The sequence below is a fragment of the Athene noctua genome, chromosome 4 (assembly GCF_965140245.1).
Source record: "Athene noctua chromosome 4, bAthNoc1.hap1.1, whole genome shotgun sequence".
Taxonomy (NCBI): Eukaryota; Metazoa; Chordata; class Aves; order Strigiformes; family Strigidae; genus Athene; species Athene noctua.
Window position 1 is genome coordinate 36,435,940 of NC_134040.1, and position 25,466 is coordinate 36,461,405.

The 25,466-nt window shown below is 39.2% G+C and overlaps 1 protein-coding gene across 1 annotated transcript; it reads right to left on the reverse strand.

Moving 5' to 3' along the window:
* Positions 1-37: 37 nt before the first annotated feature.
* On the reverse strand, positions 38-24,869 carry SMARCA5 (SNF2 related chromatin remodeling ATPase 5). The gene is made up of 24 exons (XM_074905010.1): positions 24,472-24,869; positions 21,859-21,933; positions 18,832-18,998; positions 17,993-18,093; positions 17,232-17,332; positions 15,112-15,291; positions 13,455-13,610; positions 13,229-13,360; positions 12,319-12,387; positions 11,861-11,970; positions 11,367-11,593; positions 9,596-9,717; positions 9,354-9,506; positions 7,992-8,124; positions 7,145-7,293; positions 6,814-6,933; positions 6,481-6,591; positions 5,818-5,931; positions 5,502-5,624; positions 4,136-4,268; positions 3,028-3,146; positions 1,864-2,076; positions 1,355-1,465; positions 38-319 (listed from the first exon to the last, which is right to left on the reverse strand). The coding sequence occupies exons 1-24, from the start codon at positions 24,607-24,609 to the stop codon at positions 254-256; spliced, it is 3,123 nt and encodes a 1,040-aa protein (XP_074761111.1). The 5' UTR covers positions 24,610-24,869; the 3' UTR covers positions 38-253.
* Positions 24,870-25,466: the final 597 nt, after the last annotated feature.

A 25,466-nucleotide genomic window follows, 5' to 3' on the forward strand; every position in this document is an offset into this window, starting at 1 on the left:
ATTAAGGAAAAAAAGTAATGAGAAGCCTTATTAATAAATGAAGCCTATTTATTACTTCAAGTGTTAATGGTAAAAAAAATTCAGCACAGCTGTTGCATTTAAAAAAGTGAAACTACATTAAGTACTATGTTTCTAGTTCAGTAAACAGATGAACCTGATGTCCTTTAATGACATATAGTTGAGCATTATACAGTACATCTTATGAAGACCCGTAAATTAAAGAACTACTTTAGTGATTAGAAAAATTCTGCATTCACAGCTTTAGCTTCTTTTTTCTTCCACGACCATCAGGGGTGCCATCCATTTTGCGCTTCTGTGCCTGTAAGGCAAGTTTTTTTAGTAAGTTACTGTGATACAAAAAAGATTGTAAGCAAGCAAGCAATGCATTTCAAGTCAAAGCAGATGGAGACGATTTACACCCTGGCAGCTTTAAATTGTGATAAATTGCAAATGTTGCAATATGGCAAATAAGCACATCCTCGGGATAGCTGTTGGTTTGTATTCTTCCAGTTTTGGAAGAGTACGTACAATTTCATAGAGGTAAAAAGAGTAGAAACAAATAAGAATATTATAAAGCTTCCTGTTTATGAAACGGTATTTCTAAATACCTGTTTAAATAATCTGTGAACTGTTCTAAGAGACTTATTCATCCATCACTCTTTACTGGCATCTGCAAATTAAGTTCTGTGTCTACGTTTTCAATACAACAGCTTTAGGCAACAACTACTCAAACAACAAATCTAGGCAATAAAATGGGTAAAGTTGGTATTGCCTTTACAGAAGAGGCCTGTGTATTTAGCAATCCTTTGAATTTAGTCAGCAAAGAGAGCAGTCAAGCATCTGTGCTGTTTTCCCAACTCTAGAAGCCAGTTTCATGAGCAACCCCCCATATGAGGGAAGTGATGGCAGACAGCAGAGCCTATACGGGAACACTTAACGACAGAGCTGTAGCATTCTGAGTGGAATGAACGGTCGGCATTGCCTATGTATCCCTCAGTCATAACCTTACCATTTCTTAAGTGATAAAAATTAATCAAAAAGCCAAATAAATCTTTGGTTTATTTTACCAGGGTAAACCTATACTGGATACCAACTCAGTGATCCAAAACGTAACAAGTGTCTCTGCTCCAAAACATGTGTGAGCTGCAGTTTATAACCTCGATTTATTTTCCTTTATCCACAACTGTACTAGCTGAATGACAGCATGAACTTTAAGCAGCTCTTAACATTGACCTAGAAGGTTTTTTGTTGTTGTTGTTTTTAAATTACTTTAGTTGCCACTTGTCCTAGTCAAAGAGAAAAGGACCCTGTCTTCAAATGAGCTTTACCACAGAAATGCCTTTTTAAATCTTACCGAAGATGGTTTTGGTCCACGTTTCTTCTTTTCTGCCTTTTCCTTTTCTTCCAGTTCCATGTTTTCTCTTTCAATCAGGGTGATTAAAGTATTGCATCTCCTTTGCAGCTCCTAAATTGCACAACACAGTCACTCACTACATTAAGCAGTGACAATGTAAAAATCCTATTATAGTATTAGAAATGTCTGTAGGTAGTGCCTTGGCAGAGCAAATAAAGAGTATTTATTGATTAGCTACTGTCTGGCAGGAGTGGATTTGATTGCAGATGTTTGCTTTTTAAAACACATTTGTATTTAACTCATTCAGGTTGATTTTTGAAAAATAGTACCTTGGAATTTTGAATTTCTTCTCCCATTAAGACCTGTTAGTTTACTGCATTTGCCATCCTGTACGGTTTTTGGAAAGTCTATACAAATTTACTATACTGTGCACATGCACATACCTCTATTTCAGAAGCTATTTGACTGTGTTGTTATGAACAAAAAGCAAACCAGATTAATAGACGTACCATTGCAGTTCTGGACTTGAGAAACCAGTCAAATCTGAATTGCGGGGAGTTTCGGATACACTGTCTTAATTCATCATAGACGTTTTCTTTATCAAATCCTAGCTTGTGAAGCATACAGATTAAAAAGCGGTCCTCCTCTTCAGTGTAATTCTTCCCTTTATTAGTACCATATGATATTCTCAGCTGGTGGAAAGGGGCTTTATATCTGCCAATCTAAACAAAACAAGTAAGTTCATATAAAACTAAGAAATAGTTCAGAATTAGCATGGAACAGTTTTATAGGAAAGAAATACATGAAGACAGGCAGATGAACAATACCAAATTAGAAAAACAGATCTCTTATGATCTCTGGTGCTGTCACCACATGTAAGGAACTGTGGGTTCTAAATACATCTCAACTGGTAAATTCTGGTTTAGACAACAGACAGCTTTGTGATCTTTTGATTTATGGCAGACTGCAAACCTGTCACTACATCTGAAATCAGTCAAGATCTGCCAGGCTTCAGATGGCAGCGATCCTTTTAAACATATAAATCCTCAGGAGGGGTCAAAATCAGAGTGAAAAGGGTACATGAGACTGTAGCATACAGTTCAGCTGCATTCTGGTTAATTTGAGTCAGACCCTGTTCCTCCCCTGACTTCCTAGAAGAGATAACTAACTAGTCAAACCTGAAGTGTGTGTGTGAAGTTCTGATACAGTCTTAAATTACTACAAATCTCTTAATTACCAAACCCTGGCTGGTGAAACAGATCAGAACAAAAGCCTCCTCTGCTTGGTAAGTCATCCCTTTATAAGTGCTCTAAACATATATATATATGATTTTCAGTTACATAAATTCAAAAGAAATTCTGCTTCTTCAAAAAGCATGTAGTTACTGGGAATTTGTTATATGGCACTATCAACTGTTTGTCCTATGATAAAGATGATTGTTACAAACAGGAGGTTGGTCCATATCTGAAGTTATCACAGCTATCAGCCAGGACAGCACTACTATAGAATGGAAAATCTAGAGGAAGCAACTGCTGAGGAACATGCCAAAAGAGGCAAGTACAATACCCAAGAGGTTGTCTTCAAACATTAGTCACACTGGCTAGACACAGAGTCCTCCATCTCACCTCACTGGCCCAGAGAAATAAAGGAAGCAAGAAACACAGCAAAGATACCTTTGTATCAAGTGCTTTTTTTATGCTGATTCGTCTCTGAATTCTGGCTTCTCCTCTTTCTATCTGAGCCATTATCTTCTCTATGTCTTGGAGTTCATTGCATCTTTCCCAGAACACAGCTAAGAACAGAACAATTGGTTAGTTTATCATGCATCTTAAAAAAAAGTTAGGGTGTTTTACCTTAAAAAAAAAAAAAAAAGCAGCATGTTAGCTGTTACTTCCTTTCACCAGAACTTACTGCTGTATGAAAATAAGCATGCCTTTACCTGATAAGGAACATTCACTTCCTGATACCATGTGTTGCAGTATTGCAAACACTATTTTGAAGGCGGTAGATATAGGAGTCCTCAGTTTAAACGAGGTGTGATACAAGCCAGAATGGCTAACAAAACCCGATCTCCTCAAAGAAAAAAAGCTTCTTGAAATGGAAACTGATATAACAGCAATACATTGTTACAAAGGGAAGTGAGAGGGCAACCAAGTGGCCAAAGTCAAGAGCAAATGTCTAGAAGACAGGTGTTTAAACAAAAGCATTTTAAAAATAATTTTTCAAATCTCTAAGCTACTATATACATTTAGAAATTTGGCCCTTGCAGCTGCCTTACAGTATAAAACAATTCTGAGACAATTCAGAGGTGAGTAGCTAAGTGGACTTCAGTTATAAAAACCAATGGCCATTATACAGTCACATAGCGTTTACTGTATCCCACTCTTGATGAGGGTGAGGTAATAAAGGTGTAAAGATTCAAGAAAACTACTGGTCGGCAAATACAAGGAAAAGTGAAATCTCTTCAGCTAAGCATTGTTTCTCAGCTTTTTCTTTTGCAAAAATTAACAAGAATTAAAGACAAGACTATGCAGTTAGAGTAGATTTATGGTATTTAAAGTGGGTCAGTAACAATTTAGATTCACACCTTTAATAGTTATGCAGGGACTAAACATGGTAAAATCTAGATCAGTAGATCCCAAATCAAATTCTACCCTGAAAGTCTTCAAGAGCTATGTAAGAAATTCTCAGAAGTAAGATGTTACCATGTTCACAGGCAGTCCAAACTAGGAAAGCAGCCATTAGATATGGACTCACAGAGTTTACTAATTAAAAAGTTACCTGAATACTCAATGACTTCTTCGGGGGTTTTTCCTTCTACTTCTCGTGCTATATTTTCAATGTCATCACGGCCCCACTTCTCATTAGCCTTGATGAACTGGTTAAAATCTCTCTTATTCCAGTTAGTAAATCCCTTTATAGCAATCAAAAAGAAACATTGCACAGGGGTTCAGTATTTGTCCCTCTCCATGTTTATTTCAATAGATAATTTTTTTTTAAATGGCCAGTAACACTTCCATCATTCCAACAGTATTAAAGCTCTGCCCCCTCTGCAGTTTAATGTTAGTAGAAAAACTTTTTATACTGTAGTCTTTCCATCTAAATACTTCATAATGATTAGCACTGGTTCTCTACCTACCTACTAGTTTAGGACAAAAGTTTTCATGTCATAAATTAATCGCTCCTCCTAGCATTCTCTGAAAGAGAACACGGGATCACTTTTTAAGAAAAATCAAGTGAAGCAACAGGCTATACAATGGTTTTGTTTAGTCAAAAAGGCCCACCAAGTGCCTCACAGAAGGACTAAAGGCATCTTGTGATGATGCTCGTAGAGACAGAAACAGTAACACTGAAATTATCGGCTGCCAAAATAGACTAATTTCATATTAGCAATAACTTTTATGAACAGTAAAACATTCTGCCAGCCATGTTATGATTTAGCCACAGCTTACTTGACTGTACTGTTACACTGGTTTTAGTAGTGAACTGTTCCAGTGCATTACTACTCAAACAAGAGATCTTGTCCTCTAATTGCCCCCCTGCAAGATACAACGTAGAAATGTAATACCCAAATAAGGCATAACAGCCATTAACCTGTTTTAAATAACTTAAATGTATGTGCTACCCAATTATATACCTATTTATCTTACATCCCCTTAAAGAGAGGGACAATAGCCACTACCAGTCACATTTAGGCAAACTGACCCTTCACCCTGCAGGATTCACTTCCACAGGGCAGTGATACTTTTTGGCAGAAAATACTCTAAGTAGCACATTCAGCTCTGCAGCTGGTCTGTGAGGTCCCACAGATGAGGAAAGATGTCACAGCCTACAGTAACCGCAAACTTGGGAAGCCAGACTCTTGAGACTGGGCTAGTTCTTGCTCTTCAAGCTTAAAATACAGAGAACATAGATCAGATTCACTAGAATCTGAGTGCAGTAACTAATCATCTAGTGCTTCTTCTTCAAAGGTATCCAGGCCCACAAGAAAACCAAAAGCTAAACCTCTTCTCAGAATGAACCAAAATTTGCAGCTGTGTTAACTGTGGCATGAGTGAACCAAAGACCAAGAAGTGTTCCTATAACACTGTAAAACAAAAGCAAGCTTCAGCTGATTTCAGATTCCTCGCTTGAGACCCAACTATACCTGGGTTAGAAGCTTCTCTTTTTCTTCTAGCTCTTCATCATTAAGAGGTTCAGCCTCATCAATCTTAAGCTGTTCTTCTTTTTGTGCCTGGGCTGCATTTGGCAGATCAGGATTACGAGGTACCTGAAAGGTTTTGCATTTTGTAAAATTTGGTTTTTTTCACATATAATTGTTAATTGTCTCTCTTTAATGGAGCCTAATAATTTTTTCAGCTCAACATGATTTTGCTTCATTTAAATTAGTGTGAAAGGCAGGACAAGTACATATTCTCCTACTGTTGCACTAACCCGTAGCAAGGTGTGAATTCTTCAATTACCTTGTATCCAATCGTTTTTCTGTAGTAAAGAATCTCTTTTTCCAGTAGTTCAAACAGGCGTGGAGGAAAGAACTGGAAGTCCTGTACATTTGGCTGTTTTGGAGGCCGTGGTGCCTGAAATACATACAAAGTTTGTATTTGACTACAGAATGTGTTTGCTTGTAATAAGTGACTTCAGTTTATGAGGGGGAAAAAAAAAGCTTTATTGTTATAAAAGTGCACTGTCTTAACTAAAAAACAACAAAAAAAAAGCCACACCATGCAAGAGACAACTACAACCATGAAGAATTCTAAAAGTAAAAGACCTGTGAGAAAAGGGGAGAGGGTCTTCTGGAAGGAGAAAGAGGCTCCGGAACGAGTCACACATGCATCCCCTTGAACAAAGTTAAGGTATTCTGAGCAGCAATAAGGAAATCTTCCACAAATAAGGAAAATTGACAGCTGCTTAAATAAAAATAAGAAACACCTTGGTCTTACCCTCCTAACACCTTACAAGTTTCATTCCACTCTTTTTTCTCACAGAAGCCTGTCTCAAGTCCTTTACAGTTTTCTAAATTTAAATTGCCTCCCCAATTTATAAGAGTGGATCGAGCAGTTTTTATGAATAAAGACTAATTTTTCACTTTCAGTTTTAACCATTTATCATGCAATTGGGCAACTCACCTTGGGTGCTTTTGGCTCACTGACTCGAAGAGCCTCCCTGAAGTAAGCATCCACAGCATAATTGGCTTTTCTTTCCCTTTTAGGTGGTTCAATCCACTCTGTAAATGCCATCTATTAAAACAAATCCCACCACCCCAAAAAATATTAAGCCTTGAAAAATATTCAGACTATCAATAAGTTTATATAAAACTTAGGTCTATATCTACTTCATTAAGTAATAAAAGTTATAAACTATTTTTATAGATTATACTGTATTTTAAACAACACTTCTTAAATAAACATGGTTCAACCACACCACTTCGGTCTTTCCTCCAAAAGAAATTTAAATGTAACCTTCTGTTTTTCTCTGTAGTCTTCCCCTTCAAAATTATACACGCTGGACTCAGTATCCATTGTGAAATTCCTGAGTGAGCTTTCACCCATCTTTGAAAGTTTTTCATTCATTTCTGCGGTCTTGGAAGGGGGAGAGAGAAAAGAACAGGAGCCAAGGTACTTAATTATAAACCATTTCATTTACAATAGCAGAAAAAACAAACACGTTTGACCAATAAAAACCCTCAACAGCAAAACTATTCTCTCTATTACAATTAACTTACCATCTAGGGATATCCTATCTTGCTAAGTCTACAAGTGAGCTTCTGGGGTTTTTTTAAACTCATCTTACCTTCTTTGCACCTCTTTCCAAAATGTGATCAATATCTTCATCTGTAATTTCACTCTCCTTTGAGGCAAACACATGGGTCGCTCCATGTCTAATCATTTGCAGCATTTCATCTTTCCCAAGTTTATTCAGGTTTTGATCCACCAGTCTTCCTGAAGATAAAAGCACTGGAGTATAGCAACTAACCAAAGAGTTTACATTATGGAAGGAGCAATACATGATCTTCCCCGCCCTTACATTTCCACATTAAAGGTATATATATCCTTTTCTCTCAGTAAAGGAAATTCCAAATGAAGGAAAAAAAATAGGAAAAAAAATAGGGAGGAAAATCTAGCCAGGGATCACATACATTGGCTTTATTATACATGAATTGTGTTCAACAAACGTAATTTTGGATGTGAGGTCTTCCATTAAAGGCTTTGTTATAGTGCGTGTTTTCACAACTTCCAGTCTAAACCTTATTGAATCGTTTTTTCAGAAATAAAGTTATTGATTCCAGTCAAGCCAACCAAGAAGGTTACATTGTCATAATTTCTCCCCATCTACTAAAAAAAGGCATTCATTTCTCCATTCAAAGGAGAATGCTTTAAAAAATAAAAAAAATCTGACTGTATCCACTTGCATGTAATGTATCACTAGGGAGATAATTTAAAAGTTAGCAAGGAAAAGCCTACCCCTACAGTAAAATAGATTTTCAAGTGGATCAGGCCTCTGCATCCCATCTTCGGTGTTCACTTAAGGCAAAAGCAGCATTCCCATTGATTCTTATTAGCTGCTTTCACCGTAGTTAACAAGCTGTGAAAACGAGAATCCCATCACATATAGAAACAAATTGCTGTCATATACTCGCCTTGCTGAATGACTATGGAATCTAGTCGGAGTTTCATTTCTGCACGTTCCACTATTCTTTCTTCCACTGTATTGTCTGTGATAAACCTGAACACACGAACAGTCTTTGTCTGGCCAATTCTGTGTGCTCGATCCTAGTCAAAAAAAAAAAAAAAAAAAAAGTAACATAAATTAGGTACCAAAAATTTCAGTACTTGGTTTTCAGCATGACTACATGATTAGTCTTAAAATTCTCATTAGTTTCAACATACTAATTTACAAAACACAACAGCATAGGTTAGTTAAATCTTTATAAACATCCGGTTAAGTATGACTTCCCACGACAGCACACTCTTATCTGCACTGCAAGTTTTGTGGCATTGTTTTCAATAAAATCAACAATGACTACATCTTTAGATGTCACACCTAAAATAGTGTGTGGTTTTTTCGTTAAATCACACAGGGGAGAAGACTGGATGCTCCTGACCTTATGTAACCTTCTGTAAAATCAAAGTATTTAAGAGATTATCTCTGTACTGACCAAAAGCTCCCTTTTTCAAAATTGTCCAGTTGTGCCATGAATATTTCAAGAAAAATACAATGCACCACCTCACCTGACTGGCAAATCATTAACCACTGTGGGAAACAGTATTCTGAACATACACCTTTAGTGGTAGCTGGAACTATCTTGCTTTAGCTTCCAAATACCAGTTCCATCATTCTTTTGAACTAATTTTTGCTAGATTACTTGAGAATCTATAGCTTAACTGAAATAATTAAAAAGAAATATCCAAGATTTGTCACTGAAAGGCCTTGTTTGTCAGAAAACACTGGTAATTTTTAAAGAATTTTACTTTCTTATGTGATCAGTAGTGTTCTTGGTATGTCCAGAAGTTAGAGATTCATGTAAATCTCCTTCAAAAAAAAGAAAAGATGGTTGCGAAAATGAGCCTGCTTACCACCATAAAAGCATTTTTTGAAAAGTTCAGTTCAGCTTTTCTTTCTTGCTTTTTTTGTCTCTTTCAGGATAGTGTGAACACATTCACCTCCACTCCCGACAGAAGTAAAGCTTTATAGTTTTGGAATTAACGTGCCACATCATTTTTTTTAAAAACAAAGGAGGCTATTTTTGTTAAATGTTACTAAGAGTACTGTAGCATATACCCAGCATTTCCCACTGCATAAAACATTGTATAGCACGAAAGTGACTAAGGGTTCCACACACAGTGGAAGCTGCGCTGGAACTGAAAATTAGTTTTACAAATACTACTCCTGTGCTAAAACAGGAAAAATACCAATTTATTTTGGAAATACTACATCACGCCACACATTTCTAGGACAGTTCCATGAGAAAGAAGAACATAAGTTCCATCTGGATTCTTACCATAGCTTGAAGATCTACTTGTGGATTCCAGTCTGAATCATAGAGAATTACAACATCAGCAGTAGCCAAATTGATTCCAAGCCCTCCTGCCCGTGTACTCAACATAAACACGAATTTTGAGCTACCAGGTTCATTATACGCATTAATGGATGCCTAAATAAATAAAAGAAACATTATCAGTTGAATCAAATATTTTATGAGTACTATTTTTACTTAAATAAAATACTCGAAATTTTAAATACCTGTCTCTCATCATGTGGTGTTTGTCCATCCAGTCTACAATATTCATAATTTCGCCACATACAGTAATCTTCTAAGATATCAAGGACTCTGGTCATCTGGCTGAAGATTAAGACCCTTGAACCTGTTTCGGTAAAAAGCTTTCTTATGTTTGTTTTCACCAAAGCTTAAGATCTATCAAACTCTGCATTACCAGAAAGGGAAGGAGGGCAGTTCCACATACTAAATAGGAAAGTAGTTAAGAATTTCAGAACCCAATATATAACACAGGGCTGCAGCTGCTGCTCTCATAGTGGCTGTGTGGGGCTTAGCTGCCTACTAGGATTGAACCAAAACAGTCCTTTTTGGTGCCCAACATGGGGCTCGAAGGGTTCCAGATAACAATAGAAGTGACTGGAGTATGCTAGACTGAATTCACAGCTGTTTAGTTACTAACTGGCAGGCTCTTGAGCTTGCTTGTCCTGCTGCATATTAGAGTCTAGTTAGTGGCTGCCTTTTTCCTTCTGTTTTCTGTTGTACTGCTTATCAAAATGTTCCCAGACACAGCAGAGTAAGATGACAACACAAATATAAACACATCAAGAAGTGTAAAGAATGAAGTTTTTAAGTATTTGTTTTAGATTTAGGATATCCAGAAATGAAGTAAGTTCCTCTTAAAGAATGGTCAGTTTACGTACCTGCCAAGAACAACCTCCAAAAAAACGTAAATGTGTGTATGGATATACACACATAGCCATTTCCAACCTACTTGAGAGATTTAAGTAAAACGCAGATTATTACAAACCTTCCACTTCCCTCTATAGTCTTATGATTTTTTCATCCTTCTGACTCAAGGTCTAATAACGAACTCTCCTTTGTTTAAGTCAATCATTTGATTTAAGACCAGGCCAATTTAATTGCCACATCTCAATAAAAAGCCTCTTAGCAGAAAGAAACCAAGATCAAAAAAAGGCACAGTAACCACTGAATTCTTCTTTTTCAGTCTTACAATGACATGTACTGCCACAGCTACTTGAATGATACCTGGATACAAAGTACAGTGTACTTTTATATTACCTAAGGCTGAAGTTTGGACTTGGGTTTATTATTCTGCAGTGTCTCCCTAACCACAAACCTTCCTCCACTCCCTTAGCCAAGTTAACTTCAGTAAGCATACTCATTCATTAAAATAATGATTTAAAAATTTATTTTGGAGTAAAAAATTCTGTGGCAACTGAGTTTTACAGTAATGTATTCCAGAGCTTTGTCCCTACCATCAAGTAACTTTAAAATGACTGAGTGCTCCCCCATGTTTGTGGGCCTTAAGGAATTCACTAAAAAAACCTCAGGTGCTGCTCATAAACACACCCAGCAAGAAAGACCAACATTTCACAAAAGATTTGACTTTAACCCTACATGAAGACTTTGAATCTGAAATGGTACTTCATGGCAAATCAAAGGAGTGGCTGAAATATCACATGATTATGTTTCAAACAGCTAATAACGCTAAGAAAGAAAACCTAAGGCCCAGACCAAATGATGTTTCTGTGGTCCCAATTCAGCTGGGACAAAAAAAGAAAAAAAGCCATAATGGACTATTGATCCAATTCTTTATGAAGGCACTTCACAAATCGGTTTTGTATCAGCTATTTATGGTACCATGCTAGAAACCAACAATAATCCTGGCTAAAGTGCGCTGGCTTTTGCTCAGGATACGTGGAAACATTAATTAAGCACTGGCTTTCATTTTTATCATTGAACCAAACAACTCTCAAACAACAACGAGATGCATACCTTGTTCTTTCAACTTAGGTAGCAATTTGTCCAATACTACCATTTTGCCGCTGTTGGTGACCAAATGCATATCTGTTGTGTAAGGTGGACCAGGTTCTGCTCCATCGAACAGATATGGATGATTGCAACATTTTCGCAGCTGCATGAGAATATTCAACAGTCTCATTTTGTCCAGCTTCCCAGCAGAATTCAGTATATCTATATCCTTCATTAAGATTCGTGTATACCTATCAAAGAAAGAAAAAACTTTTGTAACTCTAAAGCAAAGTTGGACTTTCTTTAAATGGGAAGTATATTCAAAAGCTCCTCCTCCCCCTCATTTCATCAGACAGCTCTCCCTGATATGCACTGTTTTGTCATCACAAAAGCATCACAAGAAAATAGGTACAAGTTGGGAGTACACCAGAAGGAATTAAGTTCCACACAATAATCAAGTCACAAGCAGCACATTCCCTTTGAGCGTTAACCACAGCACAGTCAAGCATGCGAATTACCATTCTCGTTGCATTTTGCTAAGACCCACGTAAATTTTAACTTCCTTCTTTGGAGGCAAGCTTTTCTCTACATCTGCCTTAATGCGACGTAGAAGGAATGGTCGTAGCACCTGAAAAAAATTGAATCATAAAACATACTTTGGAAACTGAAACACTGAATGCATCAACAGACAAAAGAGGTGCCAATATTCTCTATCTTGAACGCTCAAACCCCAGACCAATACCAGATCATCTGTAAAAGCAGTCTATATGGACAGGTTATTTATTATATATGGGTATATACAGGTGCTTTCTTTGGAAGACTCAAAGATTGGGCCAAAATCATCTTTCAGATGAGGAGGTAAGTCTACCATAGTTTAGAAATAAGCTATCTAACCCTAATATTCTGTCACAAGCAGCATTAGAAGAATTATTCAGAACTTAGGTAAATGTAACACACAAAAAGCAGAAAGACATACCATATGGAGACGTTCCACCAACTTTTGATCCCCTAGACAGTTGTTTGTATCAAACCATGAATCAAAGTCCTGTATCAACAAAATCATTGGTATGTAAGAGGTTTCCTTTCAAGGTGCAATGTCATTACAATGGTGAATAAATACAACTCAAGTGATTCTCTTAGGGAGGCAATAAGTAAAAGAACAAATTACCCTCTTCAGTCTATTTTTATGGAAAGCTCTATTACAAACCACCTTCCAAAAAGAACCCAACAGAACAAAAAAACCACAAACCTCCACACCATTTGTTAAATTATTTATTTTTTTTTTAAGGACTCAATATGTGAGTCCTTTTCTGTTGAAAATGATTCACTCATATCAGTACGCTGGACAAATTCCATCTGGAAGCAGCGTACTACTGCAGCATGTGATGAAAAATTAAAAGGAAAAAGTAAAGTTTTGGTGTAATGCACCACAAGGCTTCCCTTTCTACAGATGTTGCACTCCCAGTTCATCAAAACAGTTAAGCACATCCTTCACTTTGTGAAATCTATTACTCATTACATTGTATCTCCCAACTCACAGGAAAGGAGTCTTAAGATAAACAATAAGGTAACATAGTTAAATGTAAGAACAGATTTAGTTGGTTTAGCCATCACAATGTTTAAACCTATTTTGAAATGCAGTAGGGATCATCTTCACATTGTGATTTTAAATACCTCTTACATCTGCTAAGCTCTTAAAAATGGCCAAGCTGAGAAAAATAGTCTATCCTACTATACTTCACAATTCTGGAAACATTTCTAATTGTCGATCTATCGTTATCAGTAACTGGTACTGATACATCCTAACTATACATATTCAGGTCTATTTTCAAGTCTGGAAAACTAGCAAAGTTAATTTAATTTGATTAGCAGAAATGAAGACTTACTTCAGAAGAGTTAAAGACATCTGGCAAAAGGAAGTTAAGAAGTGCCCAGAGTTCATGTAAGTTGTTCTGAAGTGGAGTTCCAGTTAATAGCAGCCGATTTGTAGTCTTGAATTCCCTCACAATTTCTGATAACTGAAGGACATCGAGACATAAGCAAATATAAAATTACTAGTCCCCACACCAAAAAACCCCCACAAATCTCTCTTTCAGTGAAAGTATAAATTACCTTTGATTTTTCATTTTTAATCCTGTGGGCTTCATCTATAACTAGATACCTCCAGTTAAACTTTTTGAATACTGATTTCTCTTTGATCAGCATTTCATATGATGTTACACAGACATCCCATTCTCCAGGCAGCAACACGTCTCTAACAAAGGCAGCCTAGACAACAAGGTGACAGTTAGTTACTGAGGTTTTGTCAAATCTAAACCAAAAGGAACATACTAGCACTGTTAAAATTTTAAAACAATGTTGCTACTAAATTTGAAAGAAAAGATAAAATTAATTAGAAAGGCATTATAACATACAACCATTGTAAAGCTTGACAATTTTGTCAGTGCTGAAGATGCTAAAATCCTTGGCGCAGAGCAGAGGAAGCATTTCAGCACTAATTTCCGACTTTGGAAACTGCAGATGACTACCTACACATGTGAGGTTTTCAAAAGCTGAACTAGAAGATCAGAACTCAAAATTAATTTTCTGTAAGTATGATTTGGGGTTATTTTCATTTTAAGTGTAGAAAACGATAGGTTTTGATTATAAAAAAGAAAACCAAGTACAGCTTTGTTTGGCTAACTGAACAATTTCTAGAATGCTGACATCCAAGGTTAAAAGCGGACATGGTAATTTGTCAGAATTCAAAATGCAGAGATGTATGAGTGTCAAGAACTTAACTCATAAGCAGGAAATATACTGAAGAAATAACAACTTTTGGATTCTAAAAAGATGCACTAAAAAAAAAAAAAAAAAAAAAATCACAAGATACCAGTCCTGGAACAGTGACCTCCAGAACTATTTAAAGTTTCATCAATATTTTGTAAATTTCTAACCCAACAAACTCTGAAAATAGAGCTAGATGCCCTTAGAATAAAAAAAACCCAGAAGTCTGCTGACAAAAGCAGAAGTTTAATGGCACCAGTAATCAGTAATGACCCTTCCATAAATAAATGGGTAACTCCAGTTGACAAATCTACAGATGCATCATCATATTCCATGTTTCTTAAGTTTTCTTTGCTGCACTAAAAAAAAAAAAAAAGTAGCAAAGAACAGACACTGAAGTTACAAAAAGGGAATGCTTGAAATAGTAAGGCCATAGACTGAATATTTTCTTTTATAATTGACAAAATTCACACCAAATAAGATCCATTTGAATACCACTTTTACCAACCAACCAATCTTGCCCCCTCCATCATTAAGCTGACAAATGTTTTCAGAAAACAGTTCTTAAGTGACAGACCCCATAATCCTCTTAAGGGCTGCTGTTACAGCCAATACAACATACTGTACTATGTCAAGTAGAAAATAAATTACTTTTTTACAGATTTAGATATTCATACAAACAACAGCACTTTACACGAAATGCTTCATTTTCCTCTGTTAAGGTTTAGCAGGTTTTGCTGGTGTACAGAGTGTATTGCCTTCATAAAAGGAGAGGGAAAATCTTTAGTCAAGAAATTATGAGTGTAAAGTGCTGAAGTGATGTCTGGGCAACATGTGTGAATTCTAAACTGGTTATATTTTAAGGAGGTAGCACTCGTAGGTCGTACTGTCTGACCACTACAGATCCAAGTAATATCCTTCCCTGTGAACGAAAGGTACAGGTGAAGTACAGCAAGATCACGTGCTTGATTTACACAGGAATAACAATCACATGAAAACTTACTCGCTGATCTTTGTCACCTATCAAACAAACTGCTCGAAGTGTAGGTACCCATCTCTTGAATTCATTCATCCAGTTATGTAGAGTGGACTTCGGAACTAACACCATGTGAGGACCAGGAATATTTCTGTAGTGTTTCATATATCCAAGGAGAGAAATTGTTTGCAGTGTCTTTCCAAGACCCTATAAGAGACATTAATGTGTCAGAAGAAAAAATCTCTCAGGAAACATCTTTAAAAAAATACCAAGAGTGAGCTCTGAGTACAACAAGGAAGACACAGCAACCTGAACAAGTGAGTGAGATGTATTAAGAACAGTGCTACTCACAAGTGTCATTAAAAATCTTGGTTAGGAAAACCTTGTATGGCTTCCACCATTTAATAAAATAAATAATTTTTTTTTTAAATAAAAAGAGTACTAAAAGTAACATTCTCAAACCTTGGATTATGAAGTTAGACTTTTTCCTTACCTTTCAAATAAAACACATTCTTAGAAGTGCAAGAAAACATTATTTCATAACATTTTGTTCTGTAGACTAAGGTGTATTCAGATTATTTATTCAGAGGTCAACGAACTTTACAAGATGGACATATGCATTCTCTTAAACTTGAAATAAAGTGAATAAATTAAGAACCCTGTAAGGAGGCTTTTATAGGCTACGACATGATGTCAGTTCTTGTGAGAAGAAAGCCAAACATAAATGTAAACAGCTGCATATGTCAAAGAAGAAAACAAATACTAAGCTTCTTTAGAAGTACTTTAAGTGCTCTGTTCTTTATTCAACAGAAATATTTAAAACCTCTATCTTCAGCATATAATTTTAATTAAAACAAAACTGACGAAGACATGCAAAAACCAGACCACTCGTATCATTTAAGTAATTCAAAAAGATTATGACACAAACACATGGGATTTAAAAAAAATCAAAAACCATCAGTGCACGTTATTTTTGCTTCTAAAGTTCAAGTTTTTGTCTTCAAAATAACCACATTCCACCTAGTGTAAGATGTGGAAAGCTGTTTACAAGCTGTGTGAAAGGCATTAATAAGTTCAAAAGGATTAATATTTAAGAATGAATCAAAAAACAGTTAATGGTAAATATTTAAACTCCTCGACGCAAGATGCATTCTGGAATATGACAAATCCAATGACTTAAAAAGTTTTTGTTAGAACAAGCCTGCTCCACTGAGAATTGCACTCAGAAAAAATATTCCTCTAATCATAAGCACATATGGCAAAGACAAAATTTGATCTATTTCAAAATTTAACTTATTACTAAACAGTAATTTAAATTAATTTGTTTCTAAGTTTTCTTGAAGAGGTTTTATTACACGGAAAATAAATTACCAGAAGATATGAGAAATGCAATATACGGAAATAAAAGTAGATTTTTGTTTTTCCTGATCTGCTCCTTATGAAAAACAGATACAACTAAAATCACTGAGAGGACAAAAAAATATCAGCCTGATGGACTACTACAATTTCTTCTGTGTTCATCCCTTCTCTTTCAGGGAAGAAGAATAAAATCAGAAGCAAAAGATACTACAGCCAGTGCTGAATGAAATACCCATGGTCATGGTGTGAAAGAAATTTTAACACAGTCTATCTTTTAATACACCTCTCTCTGCATCATTTTTCACAGAAGATTTCCCACTGGAGTAGCCCTTGCTGTGAGATCAGTCTGTATAGGTCACTTGTATCCTGCTATCTGCATTTTACCCTAACAACAACAGAGTGTTCCCACATTTGTTGCTCTTTTCATACACGACACTCTCTTCACAAGGGTAGCTTGAGAATAGCTGTAACAGAATAGCTGCAATTTAGGGGAAAAAAAATAAAGGACATGTCATTCTATGAAACAACTCCCCTCCAACAAATTTTATTTTTTCTTAAGGTTGACAGGTTCCCTTTTGATATGACTATTTCTAAAACTGCTGGCACAGCTGATTTAAATTAAGATACCTGTGACACTTTTAACATTAGTGACTTAAAACATACTAGAAGATTTGGAAAATTATACATTGCATTTTATGTTATTAAAAACCCCATATATACAGCTGAACTAAAATTGTATTCTGTCACATGCATTCACAAGTCCCCAGAAACACGAGCTAGGTGCATACCATTTCATCTGCCAGGATACCATTGATGCCATTTTCATACAAAGAGATGAGCCAGTTCAGTCCTCGGACCTGATAATCACGCAGCTTTCCCCACTTAACATCTACAAGACATGAAAGAATACAGACTAAAAGGTCTGTTAAAACTTACCACAGAATTTCACAATCCCTTGCCTGCTAGCTGACATTCATTATCTAAGCTACAGAACAAAACCAAGTAGCAAACTTCATGCAGTAAATTCCAAGGACAATGCAGACTGGAGACAGTGACATGTTAATTTCGTTTCTGCAAGCTGCTCTAACAGCTTTGTTTTCTGCAAGAACCCAAAATACACAGAAATTCTAATTTTATCACCACCCCCCAAATCAGAACACAGTTGAACATTGAAAGAATAGAATACTGAATTTTGTTAAATGAATTGGAAGCTGTTAGGTACTTCAAATTGTATCAGAAGATAGGTTACATATGTAAAAATTGTAAGATAACAGACTTAAAACCAGCTAGCTCCCTTCTAGTAACTAAAGTATTGCAATTGGATTACTAAAGGGCAAGGCTCACTGCAGCATCTTTCTAGCTTGACTGAAAATAAGCAGTCCCTCGCCAATAAGTTCTGTCCCATTAGACTGGTGCTGGGGTTTTTTCCTCCTCCTCCTGCCCCTAGAATTGATTCATTGTCCTTGGGAAGGATAAAAATAAACTTCATTTTGAACAACATTTTGAAGTACAAGAACAGGGGCAAATAAAAGAAAAAGAGGAAACACACATGATGGAGATTCTTCAAATCGAGTGCAGACGTTAGTTGTCTTGGAGCTTTCTGTTAACAGCTCCTCGTCTTCTTCCTGCTCTGTTCTACGATGGCGGTAGCTGAAAAAGTGTGAGAAAGAAGTAAGTTTCTGGCTAAACTGAAAAGATGTGGAACTGCTCCGAAATTAAATACGACATCGTTGTGGTACAGAAAGCAAACACCCAAAGCTTCCAGCAAGATTCTTCAAAACAACTCGTTCGTAGCTGATCAACTGAAATGCTGCTTTTTAACTCTTTAGAGCCACTATAATTTTAATAAAATGAGCACGGTTTTAGCAGGCTCAAATATTAGAGCAAAGTGATGAGAAAAGGATAAATTGTGTGTGTCACTGCTGGCCTTTAACTACAGGACAAGGAATGACACTCTATTAAAGAGCTCTGGAACATCTGCCAAATGCTAGATATACTGTAGCCATATGAGCTGTGAGGAAGGAAATCCAAATTTCTACCCTTCTGATTTTCAAGCTGCCTCTAAGATGCAGTATCAGCACACTGATGTTTTCCATGAACTCTTACAACTTACAGCCACAAATGCTCTACTCTTCTGCCCCCGCTTCTCTTCATGCTGGAATACATTTAATCATGATAGTGCTTTACCACCAACACAAAATTCTTGTAACTCCTAGAATTCTTAAACAACCCTCAACTTACAGGTGGGCAGTTGAAAAAACCCCACAATTATACAGCATAAAACACACACCAAAAATAGGACAAAAGACGAGCAAGTTTAACTTACGCTTCTAAAGTACAATAAAATCCATAATTACAGTACAAGCTGTCCTACATGTCATCACTCACTCGCCAACTGACAGTAAATTCTGTTTCTCATCCTTCTTTATTCGTGGACGTCCAGGCTTCATTTTCAAAGGGGAAGTTGGAGTTTTCTGAGCAGCAGGCTGAATGAAATGAGCAAACAACTCAGTCTGCTTCAACAGATACTCAAATCTGTTTGCTCTGTCTGTTTGCTGTTGACAAGAAAAATTAAGTGGAACAAGTGTGAGACATTACAGTATGTAGTCATTCAAAAGAAAAAGCTAACAAATGCTTTTTAAACAATACAGATTCACATTTCTGTATGTAAATAGCCACAACAACAACGAAGAAATGATTAACATCAACAATATAACTGTTGCTGACAGATCCAATATTCTTTTTTTGGGTCAAGGATAGCCTTTGCTCCACAGTAAGCTCAAAGTTGCAAGACAGACCTGTGCTGACTGAAATCTGACTTTGACACAAAGATTGCATGAGTGTCACTAGACAAGGCCAGAGTCCCCTTAACAAAGTTCTATCAAAAATGATGGTCGCACTCCCAGAAATTTAATCCCACCCAGCACGCAAAACATCCTTCAATTAATTAATTCATCTCATCAACCTGGCAACAATATTTTCTATCACATTAGTTTCTTGCCTGCTCAGTGAGACACACCACCTCACTGCGGTGTCAGATAAGCAAAAGAGCTGGCATGAAAGAGGGTGGAGTGGGCAGAAGAGCCCATAGCTAGGAGCCAGAACGCCTATTTCAGCAGCAAAGACCTCTTAGATATGCTCAGCCTAACTTGTCAGACTGTCCCCTTTGATAGGAGTTGCTGTTTCTGCTGTGCAAAAAAGATCACAGAAGACAATATTAGTATCTAAAAGGTTCAGTTCCTTTGAGAGAGGTTCCATTTGGATTCAAAACACCTTTCCAAGGCCACATCAAGGCTTTAGAACAGACAATCAAGACAAAAACCAGCTCCAAGCTACCACTCTGTCATTCTGCCAACTGCCACAACATAACCTGGTATTTAGCAACTTGCACCGTTAAGGGAAGTTAGTTTTCTTAGTAAAAAGCAACAGACGTTCCGGAGTTCTGCAAGAGCAATGCCAGCTCTGTGAGTCTTCTTCTCTCTAAAGCAAGCAGTTCCTGCACTACGTAAAAGATGGGAAGACAGGGGATTAGAGAATGAGAATAAGAAAAAGATCTTGTGTATGCACCACAGAAGAGTCAGACTCACTCTAACTATATAGTTTAATCTTGATTGACACAACTCTAACCCACATCCACTGAATTAAAAGTTTTCCAATCTATTCTTCATAGGTTGTGGAGTTTTTTTCCATTTACTTTGCAACAGTTTGTGAAGTTTAAAGCAGGTAAGATCTTACTACGGTCCAAACTGTCAAACCTTAAGTACTTGTTTCACGGGCTCTGCAAAAGGGAAGTAGAAGAGATAGAAACTTCACTGTAAAAGTTTCAACTTCTAAAATCTCATGGAGGAACCTTCTCCAAGTTTTGGCACTGCACACACATCCCCACAACTCTTTTTTCACTGTGCTTTAAGTATTCCTTTGAGAGACAAACATTTGCATCTTTTAGACAGAACACAGATGAGAACTGGTTGTACTCTACAACCTTGAGCGATCCTTCTACCAACACAGGAACCTTCCCTATTTTCTTCTTCAGTGCATCTTCCAACTACTGTGACAATAAAACACAATCCTTACGTAATCATGCCTGTCTAGAAACTAGAAGAGACAACTCCAACTTTCTTCAGTTTGCCAGGAAATAGCACAAAGAAATTAGCTGGGTTATTTTCAGCAGCAAGAAGAAACAACACAGGAAGCAGCAGATTTTAAGAACCAGTTTCACTTTCCTATGAAGAAATTCCACATGCAGTCAGAGACACTGGAATTACAAAGAGGAAGAAAGGAAAACAGGGAAAAACAGAGAAAGAAAATGCAATGACATGGGGAGGAGTGAATGACTCCCATCTCTTGCATTCAGGATATTATAAAAACTAAAAATAAGGAAAACAGTTTTCTCCTAGCTAACCCAGGAAGCACAGAATCAACTGTCTTCAAAAGCTCAAGGACTCTAACTAGAGCTTCACAAAGAACAAATTAAATTTCAGAAAAAGCTAACAAACTCCTTTTCAGTCTAGACGGAGTGTTGAAAAGCTGGCCAAGGCTTACAGTCAGCACTTGTTCTAAACAGCAGATATTTCCTCAGCCTCTTGTAATTTTGAAAACTAACTTTTATTTACTCTGACTTCATAAACTGTACCATTTGAAAGAATTTGCCTGTTTTGAAGTCCTCCTACTAAAGCATATTTCAACTGAAAAGAAATGCAGCTCCTGCTCAAATCCTTATGCCAAACCTTTCTTTTTGCTGCTCACCCCCACAAATCAAAATTAATATACTTTTTCTACAAAGAACTGCTACTCTTGCAGTTCAAAGTAAGTTTGGAATTATTTTCCCATATTCAAAAGTAACATAAAAAATGTCCTAGACTTCAACTGATTCCATACATTGAGAAAGTAAGGTAGCAGCCCTTTAAATATTTATGGATGCTTTTCCAGATGATCCTTCCATTTCTGACTGAGAAAGCAAATATCAACTCTTCATAATCCCCCTTGCCTACAGGAAGGACAACTCTACAGATAACTTTCAAAGTATCTTGACAACATGCCATTACTTTTTTTTCCCCTAAGACATTTTAATATCTCCCATTATATCATTCTTGTAAATCTAGAGCACCTCAAAACTGCTAGGACTATACTTCCTAGAAACACAAAAACACATTTAACAGTTATTCCCACAAATGACTACAGCAGAAATGGAGAAAGAGTAGAGGACCAGTGAGCAAAATGCTAAAAAAACCCAAGAAGGGTCTGAGGTTTTTTTTTTCTGGATATTTTTTGGTTTCAAGTTACTCAAATATTTTTGAATAACTAAATGAAGTTTTATAAACCTAGTTAAGAGATTTCAAACAAGCAGAAAACTAAACTCTATTTTAAGCAGTTGCCTAAGTACTGGATAGCTGTATAGTCCCAAATACTACATACCATTTTCTCTTCATATGTAGGATCTGCTTCCTGGATTTCTTTTTGTTTTCCTGGTGATGTATCATCTAAAGATTCCTGAGATGAAAAAGAATTAGAAAAAAAAATATTTTCTGAACAAGGGAAGATATCCATGTAAAGCATAAGCTTGTTTCAAATTATTATCTAGCCACATCATACCCCTGTAAAGGAGAATAAGCTTGTTTCAAATTTTTATCTATCCACATCAGATGGCAGAGCCATCTCTTGCTGCTTTGATATAGTCAGCTTTCTATTACTTACTGTAAAATTATCTGGAAATGGATCAAAGATCCCTGTCACAGGGTGGGGGACAGAGCTAGATTTCTGTAATCCGATTTAGCTCCATCACTAAAGCATCACATCAGTGTGAATGAGACAGCTGTGGTCCAGGAGCTCAGCACACTGCTGCTGGGGTGCTGTGCCAAAACCCTCCTAAAGCTGACTCTGGAGACTACTGTGAAAAAAGTAGCTCACGTCCCAAAGCAAGAGTAGTTGCAAGGTTTTTTTTCCTTTTTCCAGATTACCCCAATCCTTCATGACTCTGTATCAAGGGAACAAATCTAAGTAAGAACCTGAACTGCAGTTTTGTCCTGGAAACAGAATAGGAATTTAGACAAACTGCATTTTCCCCCTATTTAGTTTACTAAATCAAATAATTGTACCACTACTAACAGAAAAACAGTTGCTTGGAAGGGGGCAGAGTCCTCCCTCATCCCCTTCCTGCAGAATACTTGACATACTGCCTTCAATTATTCTTTCAGAGCAGGGCTTTTTTGTCCTTGTCTCTCTCCTGTTACTAGGTTAACTCTTTCCTCATCACGTCCCACGTGTAATTTTGTCTTCTGTTCTTAAAACAAAAAAACAACAGGATGATCCTTCCCTAATGAACCACGCTAAGGCAGTTATTACAAAATAATTCTTGAAAGGGGGAGAAAAGGAAACAAACGAGATGCCAAAGTCATCATTAACCGTCTGTTTAATTGAGCCAAGTAAGAACTGAGCTAAATTCAATCTTTACTGGCCAGTGTAGAACAAAGGAACAGGAAAGTAAGAAACAACATGAAACAAAGGCAGGCAAAACACGGGATGTTTGTGGGTGGGCCTTTCCTCATAAAACAGGCAGGTAAGGCATGTGGAAACAGAAGAATCTTAGTAGAAACGTTTTGTTCACCAGTCAAAACAGAAAGAGCTGAGCATAAAAAGGTATGGCTAAAGGCTTTTAAACTCATACCCGAATCTTCTTACTCATTTCCCACTGGACTCGGCCAACACTCACCTACAGAGAGCACAAGCACTGACTGGACTGTTGAAACTTCGGTACAAAATTAACGTTTCCCCTCAAACGCCTAACGTGCCAAGCACAGGAGCGCAGCGGCACACCACCCCATCTCGTCACGTGCAACAAAGATGACAAAACCTTGCAATTTAGCTAAAGAGCAAGAAAAGCAGTCGCTCAGGTGATCAGGGCTTCCAAGAATCTATTTATACTGCAACTTCCCTTTATGCAAAGTAATCCCTTCCCCACGGGAAAAGGAACTAACTCAGCGAGCCCAGAGAGCGCCTCCAGAGCACGCGTTTCACAGCCTCCATGCGCTTCACCCCAGCCCGGAATTGCCCTATTTTTGCAAGTTCGAGCAGGACTTATTACCCACAGTGCTTTGGCTACTTGCTCATCCGAGAAATATGGTATTTGCAAATTTATTTAGATCAAGTAGGTTGGACTGCACAGCGTGACTCAGAGCACAAAACACCCAGTGCTGAAAGCAGGACCAACCAGTTTCCTCGGATCGTTAAAGAAACAATGCTGCGATGAAATTAAGCATCTCCAGGCAATCGCTCAAAAGTCTTGAAATTTCGGGAATAAGCACCTGTTACCCCCCCCCCCCCCCCAACATCAAATTACCCAGCACCCCCCCCCCCCCCCCCAAAAAAAAAGTTTTGAACCGCTTCAGCAGACAAAAAACGTTAGTTTTTTATAAGATGGACTGGCTGCGGCTGGGATGAGGAGGCTTTTCAGGGAGGGAGGAGAGGAGGAAAAGGCCACTTACAAGAAGCGGGTAACGAGCCCAGGGAAAACCTCTGCGCTTAAGCGCGTACGTGTGTGCCGAGGAGGGGAGGATGCGAGAGGAGCGCACACACACCCCGCCCCCCCCTCGTTTCAAAGAAGATACACACACACACACGCAGGGACCTGGCGGCGAGGCCTCCACTCCCCTGGTCCCCACGGCAACGGCCGGCGGAGGAACACGACTTGTGTGGCGGCCGTTATGGGAAACGGCGGTCGGAGCCCCCCACGCCCCCTCCCTAACCCCCGCCGGGCCGTGTCCCGGCCCCGCCGCCCTCCCTCCTTCCCGCCCGGGCCCGGTAGCTCCCCGGAGGCGCCGCCGCGCTCGGCACGGCCCCGCACCCGCCCCTCCATTGTCTCCCGCGGCCCGGGGACGCCCCGCCGGCGCCGTCCCTCATGGCGGGCACCTGCCGCCGCGCGGCCGGGAGCGCCCCCGTCGCTGCGCCCCGAGCCCCACGGAGCGGGAGAAGGTTTGTGTGTGTGTATGCTGAGGGGGTGGGGGGTGTCCCCACCGGGGGAAAGCGCCTGACCTCCATCTCGGTGTCGCCTCCGGACGGGCCGGCGGCGGAGGGAGCCGTGCCGGCGGCCTCGCCGCTGCTGGCGCCCGACGGCGGCGCGGGCAGCTCGTCCGACTGCAGCGGCGGCGGCGCCTGCTGCCCGGTGGACATGATCCTCGCCGCAAGACGATGCTCCGCCGGGACCCGGGCTTCCGCGCCCGCCCGCCCGGCTGCGCGTCCGGCGGAAGAGAGGGCGGCCGTCCGGTCGCTCGGGCTGGGGGGAAGCGGGGCTCCGAGCCCGGTGCGCGGTCGCCGGCGGAGGCCCGTCGCTGCTGTCGCCGCTGCCGCCCCGGCTTTCCGGGCGGGCACCCACCAACCAGGAACGGAGCCGGCTCCCCGCTCTCGCGAGAGCCCCACGGCCAGCGCTCGGCACGGCGGGAGCGCGTGCGCCGTAACCGCCGCCGCCGCCTCGCCGTTGCGTGTGGGGAGCCCTGGCAACGCCCCCCGACGCTGGCAGGGGACGCGCTGGCGTCACTTCCCCCCGCGCGCACCCGCCCGACGGCCGGGGGCGGAGCTCAGGAGCCGCCCAAGCGCGGGAAGGGAGCGCGAAGCCCCGCCCAGCGCTGAGGGGAGCGGGGGGAGGCCGGGCTGCGGCCCAGCACCCAGCCGCCCCGAAACGCGCAGCCGAGAGCCCCGCGCTGGGGCCTGGGCGGAGCCCTCAGCGTCCTCGCCGCACTGCGGCCTCCTGGCACCCGTGCTGGAGCTGCAAGAGCGTGTTAATTACAGCCGGTGCCTACACTGTAACATTACCGATAAGGGAAACTGCAAAGTCAAAAATCACTTCCTGTCACTTTTTGTCACGTGTGATACCGTATAGGTTCCTCATCACGTTTTTTTTGTTAAAAGCATGAGATGGGTTGAAGCTAACTCACATCACAGTGCTGCGATCCTGACAAGGTCACAAAGGCTTGTTACTAAAGTCTAACTGGTGTGCTCTTTAAAATACAACGAAAGGAGAACATCACTGC